The sequence below is a fragment of the Tenrec ecaudatus genome, chromosome 6, assembly GCF_050624435.1.
Source record: "Tenrec ecaudatus isolate mTenEca1 chromosome 6, mTenEca1.hap1, whole genome shotgun sequence".
NCBI classification, from domain to species: Eukaryota; Metazoa; Chordata; class Mammalia; order Afrosoricida; family Tenrecidae; genus Tenrec; species Tenrec ecaudatus.
This window is the reverse complement of record NC_134535.1, coordinates 89,042,110-89,053,978: the sequence shown is the minus strand read 5'-3', so window position 1 is coordinate 89,053,978 and position 11,869 is coordinate 89,042,110. Positions and strand designations below refer to the sequence as shown.

The window sequence follows — 11,869 nt, the reverse complement described above, 5'->3', positions numbered from 1 at the left end:
TTCTAAGGTTTAGAGGGTGTGTATTATATACATACTGCTGTTTTGTTTTGATGACTCAAGTCTAATAAAACACTGTTAATAAGTAAAGATTTCTTTTAAATGAGAATATTAATCCATAATGTATTTTCTGGCTTTATGGCCTCAAAGAATGTAAGAATCATAATGGTTCATAGGTAAGTATCAGATAATATGCTACTGCTGTGCATATAAACATTGTGTTAGAAGTCATTGTATTTTGGTACTATGCTAGTTATCAAAACTAATTGAGCATATGTGTGCTTAACAGAACGGTCTTTCCAAATCACACGGTGAAGAGAGTGGAGGATCCCAGTAACAATGGGCAAGCGCATATTCACGTAGTAGGGGTAAAGCGGAGGGCTATACCACTTCCCATTCAAATGTACTATCAGCAGCAGCCAGCTTCTACTCCTGTTGTTCGGCTTGATTCTCTTTCTGAGGTTTCTCCAGCTCCTTCACCTGCAGGTATTTGTGTGTGTGTGTGTGTGTGTGTGTGTGTGTGTGTGTGTGTGTGTGGTTATTACTAATTTAATAATTAAAAAGTAAATGAAAAAATTATTTTTATGTGTTTCAGTGTATAAATTTTTATGTCTCTAGTTGCCTTTTCTTACGTGGTCTCTTTTTTATAATATTGATATAATTCAGAGCTACTCAGTGTTCATTTCCAAAAATTACTGTGTCTTTTATTAAATAAAATACTTAATTTTTACTTGTAGCTCTTGTGTATCATTTAGAAATTTTGACTTTTCCTTCATATTTTCAGGACTCCCTCATGGACCACAAACTGTAGGAAATCCTTTCCAGAGGACTCCGGTTACCAACCAATCTTCAAATTTGACTGCAACACAAATGTCTTTTCCAGTACAGGGTGTTCATACTGTGGCGCAGACTGTTTCAAGAATTCCACCAAATCCTTCCGTTCTTACCCACCAGCAGCAAAGTGCTCCAGTGACTGTCATTCAAAATAAAGCTCCAATTCCTTGTGAAGTTGTTAAGGCTGCAGTAATCCAGAATTCTATACCCCCGTCAACAGTACCTGTTAGTATTGCTGTTGGAGGAGGAGCTGCTCAAGGCTCTGTGGTTCAGAATCATAGTACAGGGCCACAGCCTGTTACTGTTGTGAATTCTCAGACATTGCTTCACCATTCACCTGTAATTCCACAACAGTCTCCATTACACACCGTGGTTCCAGGACAGATACCTTCAGGCACTCCTGTTACAGTAATTCAACAAGCTGTACCACAGAGTCATATATTTGGCAGAGTACAGAATATACCAGCATGTACTTCTTCAGTTTCACAGGGTCAGCAGTTAATCACCACATCACCCCAACCTGTGCAAACTTCATCTCAACAGGCATCAGCTGGTAGCCAGCCACAGGACACTGTTATCATAGCACCTCCACAGTATGTAACAACGTCTGCATCCAATATTGTTTCAGCAACTTCAGTACAGAATTTTCAGGTAGCGACAGGACAAATGGTTACCATTGCTGGTGTCCCAAGTCCTCAGCCCTCAAGGGTAGGGTTTCAGAACATTGCACCAAAACCTGTCCCTTCTCAGCAAGTACCATCGACGGTAGTACAGCAGCCTATTCAGCAACCACAGCAGCCAACCCAACAAAGTGTTGTCATAGTAAGCCAGCCAGCTCAACAAGGTCAGACTTATGCACCAGCCATTCACCAAATTGTTCTTGCTAATCCGGCAACTCTTCCAGCTGGTCAGGCGGTTCAGCTAACTGGACAACCAACCATAACTCCATCCTCCTCGCCATCACCTATCCCAGCTACAAATAACCAAGTTCCTACAGTCATGTCATCTTCAGCTTCCACCGCTCAATCACAAGGGCCACCCCCTACAGTCAGTCAAATGCTATCTGTGAAAAGGCAGCAACAGCAGCAGCATTCACCAGCACCCCCACCACAACAGGTAAAAGTTCAAGTTCAACAGCCACAGCAAACGAACACAGGAGTTAGTCAGCCTCCTTCTGGTGAATCAAGTTTAATAAAACAATTGCTGCTTCCAAAGCGTGGTCCTTCAACACCGGGTGGGAAGCTTATTCTCCCAGCTCCACAGATTCCTCCCCCTAATAACGCAAGAGCTCCCAGCCCTCAAGTGGTCTATCAAGTGGCCAATAACCAAGCCACAGGCTTTGGAGTACAGGGGCAAACTCCAGCTCAGCAACTATTGGTTGGACAGCAAAATGTTCAGTTGGTCCAAAGTGCATTGCCACCGGCAGGAGGAGTACAAACCATGCCCATCTCGAACTTACAGATATTGCCAGGCCCACTGATCTCAAATAGTCCAGCAACCATTTTCCAAGGAACTTCTGGCAACCAGGTAACCATAACAGTTGTGCCAAATACAAGTTTTGCAACTGCAACTGTGAGTCAGGGAAATGCAACGCAGCTCATTGCTCCAGCAGGAATCACCATGAGCGGAACACAGGCAGGAGTTGGACTTCAGGTACAACCGCTTCCAGCCACTCAAGCATCTCCAGCTGGACAATCACCATGTACTACTGCTACTCCCCCATTCAAAGGTGATAAAATAATTTGCCAAAAGGAGGAGGAAGCAAAGGAAGCTACAGGTTTACATGTTCATGAACGGAAAATTGAAGTCATGGAGAACCCGTCCTGCCGACGAGGAGCCATGAACACCAGCAATGGGGACACAAAAGAAAATGAAATGCAGGTGGGAAGTCTTTTAAATGGGAGAAAGTACAGTGACTCAAGTCTACCTCCTTCAAACTCAGGGAAAATTCAAAGTGAAGCTAATCAGTGCTCGCTCATCAGTAATGGGCCATCATTAGAATTAGGTGAGAATGGAGCATCTGGAAAACAAAATTCAGAACAAATGGACATGCAGGACATCAAAAGTGATTTGAAAAAATCCCTAGTTAATGGAATCTGTGATTTTGATAAAGGAGATGGTTCTCACTTAAGCAAAAACATTCCGAATCACAAAACTTCCAATCATGTAGGAAATGGTGAGATATCTCCAGTGGAACCACAAGGGACTTTAGATGCCACTCAGCAAGATACTGCCAAAGGTGATCAACTAGAAAGATTTTCTAATGGACCTATATTAACTTTGGGTGGTTCGCCATCTGTGTGCAGTGTACAGGAGGCTTCAAGTGTGGCAACACAGCAATTTAGTGGTACTGATTTGCCTAATGGACCTCTAGCTTCAAGTTTGAATTCAGATGTGCCTCAGCAACGCCCAAGTGTAGTTGTCTCACCACATTCTACAACCTCTGTTATACAGGGGCATCAAGTCATTGCAGTTCCCCACTCAGGATCAAGAGTATCCCAGTCTCCTGCCCTGTCATCAGAAGTTCGGTCTACCAACGGCACAGCAGAATGCAGAACCGTGAAGAGGCCAGCAGAGGACACTGATAGGGAAACAGTCACAGGGATTCCAAATAAAGTAGGGGTGAGAATTGTTACTATCAGCGACCCCAACAACGCTGGCTGTAGTGCAACAATGGTCGCTGTGCCGGCCGGAGCAGATCCAAGCACTGTAGCTAAAGTAGCGATAGAAAGTGCTGTCCAGCAAAAGCAGCATCCCCATCCACCAACGTACGTACCGAATGCTCCCCAGGTAAGTCAGCTCTGCCATCACTTTTGGAAAAATTCTGATGTTTCTCCCTGTCTCACCATCAGCTCGTCTATATCCTCATGCTGTGCTCCCCCCCCCCTTTTTTTTTTTTACTCCCCAGCCCTGGTTTTTGTAGTTCTTAACTTTAGCACATAATTTAAAGAGTCTTTCAAATGTCCTAGACCCATATCAGTAACACACTGTACCCAAAATGAAGAAGCACTTACTCTTTTAACCAAACATCTTTCAAAACTTTAAAAATATATCCTCGTCTCTTTTTGAATGTTCTAGAGAATATGCCCAAAGAGGATTTTTGTATTTGACTCTGTATTTGCCTTTGACATGAGTATGTTTGTGTGGCCCCTTTAACACGACTTTCATCTAAAGGATGGATCCCCTAAGGGTGTTCTTGTTATATTTACATATGAATTAATTTCGTTTCTTAAAAAGTACTGGTGTGTGTGTGTGTACTTGTGTGTTTTTCAGCCATTCTGCTGTTCATATTTCTGTTTTTCTCTTTTGTATTCGCATGTTTTTGCTGTTCCCTTTTTTATTTCCTATTATCTTATCTGTGCATGCCTTAGTAAATGAAAGTGCTTCTTAGGTTAGGATCAGTGCTGCTGAATTGGAACAATCAGTCTATAAAGAATTTAAGGGTGATTGTAATATGTTATTTCCAATTACACTGAGACTCAGTGAACAGTTGTCTAGTAGCCTCTCACCTATTTTCTGGATCACTTCTCTTTATCCTCTCTCTAATCTAATTACCACCAGAGCCGACCCATATCCCTTCTGAGACCATTGCCAACTGCTACCCATTTCTGGCCTGGATTGCTTCTCTTTCTTACAGTGATGACAGCAGATGGGAGTGGGAGTGGGGGAGTGGAGGTAGCTGGGTTTGAAAGAGGGAAGAACAAAAAGAAGAGGCCCGAGCTTCAGAATAGTTCCTTTGTTACTATTTATCTTTCCTCCTGTAAGTGGAGAAAGTCTGGCTATAAGGAAGGGTTTGGGGGGCGAGGTTTTGTGGGGTATAATAAGAATTTTAATTGATAAATTGGGTGGTAATAATACTGAATTATTGTGGAAAAGAGCCCTTTGGTGCAATGGTTAAGACCTGCTCTGCTGTCAGCAGTCTCATCAGCGGTTCAAACCTACCAGTCAATCCAAGGGAGAAAGGTTTGCCTGTGAGCTTGGTAGCGATTTCATAAAGCCTTGGGAACTCTTTGGGGCACATCTAAGTTTACATTATGCAATGTTAACACATTCTAGGTACTCAGTATGGTGAATTTTAAGATTGCTTTCTTATATATAATAACTTCCCAATTCATCTTATTTTCCTGACTCTGACATCTTAGAGCCCTTTATAATCCTGTTTGTTATCATCAGCTAAGCCAAAATAAAGACTCCGTTAGTATGGTGGTGTTTCATCGCCCTCAGTTTTTTCTATTTTTAGTTTCCTTGTCAGATTCCATACAGTATTAATACCTCAGTACCAAAGAGTATATAATAGAGTAACACAAGGGGGCTTCCAAAAGTTAATGGGAAAATGAAATAAAGGATACTGGAATTTTCCCACGAACTTTTTGAACCCCCTAATATGTGCTAACATTAAGATCTGTTTGGGGAAGTTGCACTACAAGCATTTTTTCATTTAATCCTTAGTAGCAACTGTGCTTTGTAGAAATGTTATACTATTTGAGATAAGATGATTCAATATGCCAAGTACGTCGTCCAATGTCATCAATTAATGACATAGTGCCAGCTTGGAAATACGGGTGTGTCAGAAACCAAACCTCATACTCTTGAACCACTTAACATTTCCCCCAATACTATTCTAAAAGATTTTTTAATAAGTACTAGGAAGTCCTTCTATATATAATTTTACCTTTCCTGTTACTGGATGTGAGTATTACTTAGACAATTTTAGGACATGAATGCAGCAGCTGCTTACGTGTGAGCACATTAGACACATACTCATTATCTAGCCATAAACGAATATATTTTATTCATAATCTGAAAACTATACTAAATATCTTTGTATTTTCCCCTATAATGTAGTTTATTGAAAGAGCCACATTATTGTTTTCTAATATGTGATTGGGAGGTAGGAAAAAATTTTTTATGCAGTCAGTATTTATTTGTATTTACTGACATACATTTCCCTTCTCTATTTTTTTAAATCATTTTATTTGGGACTCTTATAACATGCCATACATCAATTTTATCCAGCATATCTGTACATATGTTGCCATCATCATTTCCAAAACATTTTCTACTTGAGCCCTTGGTATAAACATCCCCTCCTCCCAACCTCATGAATCCTTGTTCAATTAGATATTGTTATGAAAAAGGTAGCATGCGTGATAGCCATGGAAATGAGAATCAGAATTGCTATGCAAAGCACTTATCAGTGTCTGATACATAGTTAAGTTCTCTGGAAATGCAAACATAAGTAAACTATTTTCCATTTCTTGCCCTGTGTTATTGTAGCTTCCTTATCCCGAGGCCCAGTGTGTTCTCCTCTGGAACTCACCCCCCATTCCTCCTGTCTTTAGTTTCTGAATTCTCTTTCTACTTTGCAGTGTTAGAATTTTGTTGACACTTAGGTAAAATAACACCTCGATTAAAAATTTTTTATGGCAAAATTAAATAATTTTTTAATTCATAAAATATAATTAGCTCCACACATACCTCAAGTTGTGATGGGTCTGTTTCCCACACATTTAACATCTCCAAAATTAAGACACATCTTAACATTATTTAGAGCTACATAAAAGAAGCAGCTTACAGTTGATACAATATGTTCTCTTTAGTGCCACTGCAATATATAAAATAAGTATTTAAATTTTATGGAAATGGACTATAGTTTTATCATTTCTATAAGTATATAAGAAGCAACTATATGTAGTACCAGTCATAGAAAGCTTGAAACAGGAAATGTAATTTGTTTTACAATTTCGAAAAATAACTGATTTATTTCATCTTTTGTATTTCAGTAATTCATTCCATTATAGAAGTATTTATCAACCATTACACACCAGGTATTATGCTAAACTCAGAATCTTGTCTGTGGCAGTGAGTTTGGTTGAAGGGACATAAGGTTTATAAATCATTCTCTCGCCTATAGGAAAACTCAAGGTCAAGTAAGAGTGACAGTACATTAACATACATATATAATATGTATAAAAATTTTGTGAGAAAATGCCACTACCTTTTTTTCTCCATTTTCCCACTACTAACATTTTCCCACCCAGTCTACAGTTCAAACCCACTAACTACTAAGCAGGAAAAAGATGAAATTAAGCTGCCTGTTCCCATAAAGACTTATAACCTAGGAAATTCTAAATAGGATTGTTAGGAGTCAGAATTGGTTTGGTGGAAGTGGAGTTTGTTCACTATTATACCTGAGCACCTAAATTAGTGCCACTATTCAGTAGAATATATGTTAAATCAATGAATGAATGAACACATAAATTTGTCGAAAATTTTAGTTACCTTAGCATTTTATGACTTGAAATATTGTTTGATTTGTAATGGCATAGCACTTTATATTTTCAGTGCATCGCCTTACATACATATCATTTATACGTAAAGGATGCCATTAAAACATAAATGAGCAAACCTGATAGCCAAAAAAATAAAAACAAGTATCCCATACATATTTTTACTAAAGAGATTTGAATGTCCTTGTTTAAGAGCTAGTAAAACAGGTCTATCTATATAAGATGACTGGATAAGCAATCTGGAGGAGAAAATCACAGGACCAACGGTTCCCGGGGGACGTCGAGAGGGAGAGGTTGGGGAAAGGAAATGGTGTTAACAAACCCAAAGATAAGGGAACAAGTGATCCAAAATCAACGCTGAGGAGAGTGTACGAGGCCTGGTAGGGCTTGATCAAGGGCAATGTAACCTAGATGAATTACTGAAAGCCAAATGAAGACTGAGCATGATAGTGGGACAGGAGGAAAGAGCTAGGAGGCAAAGGGCATTTATAGAGGCCTAATTACAGGCATGTACATATGTAAATATATTTATGAAGATGGGGAAATAGATCTATGCATATATTTATAGGTTTAGTATTAAGGTCGCAGATGAACATTGGCCTCCACTCAAGTACTCCCTCAATGCAAGAACACTTTGTTGTATTAACCTGGCATTCCATGATGCTTACCTTCCGACACGATCGCTGAAGACAAATGGATGCATAAGCAAATGTGGTGAAGAAAGCTGATGGTGCCCAGCTATCAAAAGATATAGCATCTGGAATCTTAAAGGCATGAAGGTAAACGGTCATCTAGCTCAGAAGCAACAAAGCCCACATGTGATCACGAAGTGTTGAAGGGCTCAGGCATCAAAGAACAAAAAATCATATCATTGAAAATGAGGTGCTGTGCGGACTGGGGAGCCAAAGCCCATTTGTAGACAACTGGACATCCCCTTACAGAAGGGTCACGCGGAGGAGATGAGCCAATCAGGGTGCAGTGTAGCAATGATGAAACATGACTTTCCTCTAATTCTTCAATGTTTACCCCTCCCACCCACCCCCACTATCATGATCCCAATTCTACCTTACAAATCCAGCTAGACCAGAGGATATATACTGGTACAGATAAGAACTGGAAACACAGGGAATACAGGACAGATGATTCCCTTCAGGACCATTGGTGAGACTAGTGATACAGGAAGGGGTGGGAGGGAAGATGGGGTAGAAAGGGGGAACCGATTACAAGGATCTACATGTAACCTCCTCCCAGGAGGACAGACAACAGAAAAGTGGGTGAAGGGAGACATCGGAAAGTGCAAGGTATGACCAAATAATATAATTTATAAATTATCTAGGGTTCAGGAGGGAGGTGGGAAGCAGGAAGGGAGGGGAAAAACTGAGCTGATACCAAGGGCTCAAGTAGAAAGCACATGTTTTAAGAGTGATGATGGCAACAAAGGTACAGATGTGCTTGACACGATGGATGTATGGATTGTGTTAAGAGTTGTTCAAGCCCCCAATAAAATGATTTTAAAAAAACAAAACTAGTAGATCAGGTATATTTTGCCCTCGTTTACTAGAGGGCTTCATGAAGTTTGTGGGAAAATGGAATTGTTAATTGAAACATCGCAAACTTTTTGAGCATGGCTTCATAAATTTGTATTTGAGGCTGAGCTTTTGGGTGTTTAAAAGTACCTAAGTGAAAACCATTGCCATTTTTGCCTGGGTTTTTAAAATGTCTTTATATATAGGAGTTCCTGAGTAGTGCATATAGAGAATGTACTTAGCTGCTAATTAACTAAAAGGTTGGCTGTGTGAGTCCACCCAAAGACATTTAAGGATAATGGTCTGCCTGCCGTTCTACTTCAGAAAAATCTGACATTGAAACCTTTTGAAGGACAGTTGTATATGCACACACATGCGCAAGCACACACACACACACACACAGGTATAAAGGTGGGCAAGCACAGCGCAAGTCATGAATCAAGAGTTTACTTGATGACAATTGTAGCCTCAAGGGGGCAGTATTCAGTCAAAATCATTTTAGGTAGCACCATTAAGAATAACTTTTCAAGTTAGCGTTTTTTATTAAGCACTGCTACTCAAGTAGACCTATAATATAAACTTTTAAAGATATTACTCTCAACCATGTTTGTTTATATGTCAGTGTCTCTTAAAAGACAAGTTTTGATAAGTATTGATTAGTTGTGTACTTAATAAAAGGAAAAATTGATAGTTTTAAAAAATAAAGCAATATTGGAGTTACAGATAGGTACCTTCGGGGTTTTGTTTTTTAAGTTGAAGTGACTTTGCGTGTTCACACTCAAAAAGATCTCTTTTCCACTGATTTTTTTATTACTATCTTAACTGTACTCTAAAGACCTGCAGAGTAAATGCAATCTCTTTTGTGTCACATTTAACATCAATCTAATCATTTTTTGCACTCATTACTAAAGTTTGAGGGTATCTTTCCTCACTCTTTAGACTGCACTTTTCCCAGTTCTTTCAGTTCATCTGTAGGTGTTTCAGTGTCCAGTGTATTCATCATCTCAGTTCTGATGTACTAAGTTCTTTTCAAAATGTGTAACTAGAATTGAACGCAGCTTTTCATTACCACATAGTATAAAGTACTTAATTTTAGTCTAATAAATCATGTATGTAGCTTTTATACCTCAGATTGAAGTATTTATATTTTATTCTAAAGTTAAAGCACCAAATCCTAAGTCTCTTGTTGTTGTTGTTGTTGTTGTTGTTTACTTCTTTATTCTTTTTTTTAACATTTTATTAGGGACTCTTATCACAATCCATACATAAATCAGTTGTGTAAAGCACATCTGTACATTCTTTGCCCTCATTATTTTCAAAGCCAAATCTTAAGTCTTATATCAAAAATTACTGTCAAGTGTTTTGAATATTTTCAACTACAGCTAACTCTTGAGAGACAATAAAGGAAAGCAGGATTGCAATTTTATTATTATTATTATTCCTTTGTTAGACGTGAAACTGATATGGTAATTAGCAATTTTAGTTAAGTTTACATTATTTTTTTACTCACAGCATTTGTATCACATCATTTGTGTAGTATTACATTTCTGATTATGTGATAGAGGTATTTTGAAAGTATAATGTAAACAATTATTTCTTTTTTTTGTAAACAATTATTTCTTCCTCGGTATATTAGGATAGTAATATACCTAGCTATTTAAAACATGCATAATTTTGAAGCATACTCTTGTACTTGGGTGTAACTTGGGCTAATGTTAGAGGACTTTCTAGTAAATAAAAGTTATTTGGGGGAAAGAAATAATTTTAAAAATAATGTAGGAAGGAGCCAACGAAAATTTCATACCTAAGAAATTTCATACTTGCTACACTTTTGAGGGATTTTTCCTGTTTGGTTGAGGGTTTTTTTTTTGTTTGTTTGCTTGTTTTACATTTTAGAAAATTTCAAGCACACAGAAAAGAAGAATAACCCTTCCCCCATTTATACATGTAGCTTAAATCAATCACCATTTTGTCTAATGTCACTAAATCCCCAATACCATTTTTCCCCATAATATTTAAAGCAAATTTCAAACATTACTTTACCTCACCAATAAGGTATTCAGTATGTATGTTTTTTCTAATTAGGGAATACATATATACACAAACACATGGGTTAAGTAAAACATATTCATATAAAATCATAGAAATCATTAAACAAAAATAGCAAAATGTGAAACTATTGATTTTCAACATATCCTCCTTCTAGGTATAAATCAACGGTTCTCGGCCTGTGGGTCGCAAATGCTTCTGAAAGCAGTGTTAATATTTCTATAATTCTTTCCCAAGGAATTTTGTACTCTTCAATTTACAGCATGTCAAAATAACAGTTTTAGCATCCTGGATTCCAATCACATTCCTTTTCAAGGTTTGTTTTGTTTTGTTTTTGAGTTTGTATGACCAAATGAAGGCTGAAGGGACCAAGATTCAGACTAGAATTGATGGGGCTAATGCTTTCCAGCAAAATTCTCATAGGACAGCCCTTGTTATTCTTGAAGAATAAGCAAGTGCATTGTTGTGATGGAAGAAAATTCCTCAGAGCAACTTTCCTGACATTTTTCTCAAGCACCGTAGTTTTCAATTTCCTTCAAACTTCATAATAAGCCCGTGATCGACCTGTGTCCTTGGAGAAAATCTATCAAGATTACTCCTTTGGCTTCCCCCAAAATCAGTTACCTTCTGAGCTGACCTTTCCACCTTGACTGTAACTATAACTGAGACCGCAGATCTTCTTAAAGACATTTCTTTTAATTAGAGGTGTGTGTGTGTGTGTGTGTATTACTGAGAGTTTGTCTGCACTTGTCAACGTAGCACAGAGATATCTTTAAGCACATTATGTTTGGAATTGCATGTGTGAACTAGAAACTCAGTAGCAATATCATTTAACAGCTTGTGTTAACCGTTCATCTGTGCCACATCCTTCATTATATTTGGCTTAAAATATTTGTTGATATTCTTATTGTATCTTATGTGACACTAGTTAAGAGTTTACAATGAGAAAATCTATAACAAGGGGATAAAAGTTATTAACACTTTTTTAAGCTTAATATATAATGAAAATAATAGATAAGATACCCACTTTTGTTAGGATGCTGTAAGGAATCCGGAAGTTCACTCTGAGTGAATATGATGCCACTGACAAAATTTACTCTGGGATGTTTGCTTCCTAGTTTTGTTGCGGTTGGAGCTGGTCCTCTTGGATAATTGCCAGTTGTTAAAATTTTC

At 38.1% G+C, this 11,869-nt stretch overlaps 1 protein-coding gene across 1 annotated transcript in view; it reads left to right on the top strand.

The window, feature by feature from the left end:
* The window catches only part of ARID2 (AT-rich interaction domain 2), a 184,035-nt gene that overhangs the window by 127,410 nt on the left and 44,756 nt on the right, over positions 1-11,869 (top strand). Inside the window, exons 14-15 of the mRNA XM_075551842.1 lie at positions 287-483; positions 782-3,621. Coding sequence (XP_075407957.1) covers positions 287-483; positions 782-3,621 — 3,037 coding nt within the window. The remainder of the gene's footprint in view (positions 1-286; positions 484-781; positions 3,622-11,869) is intronic.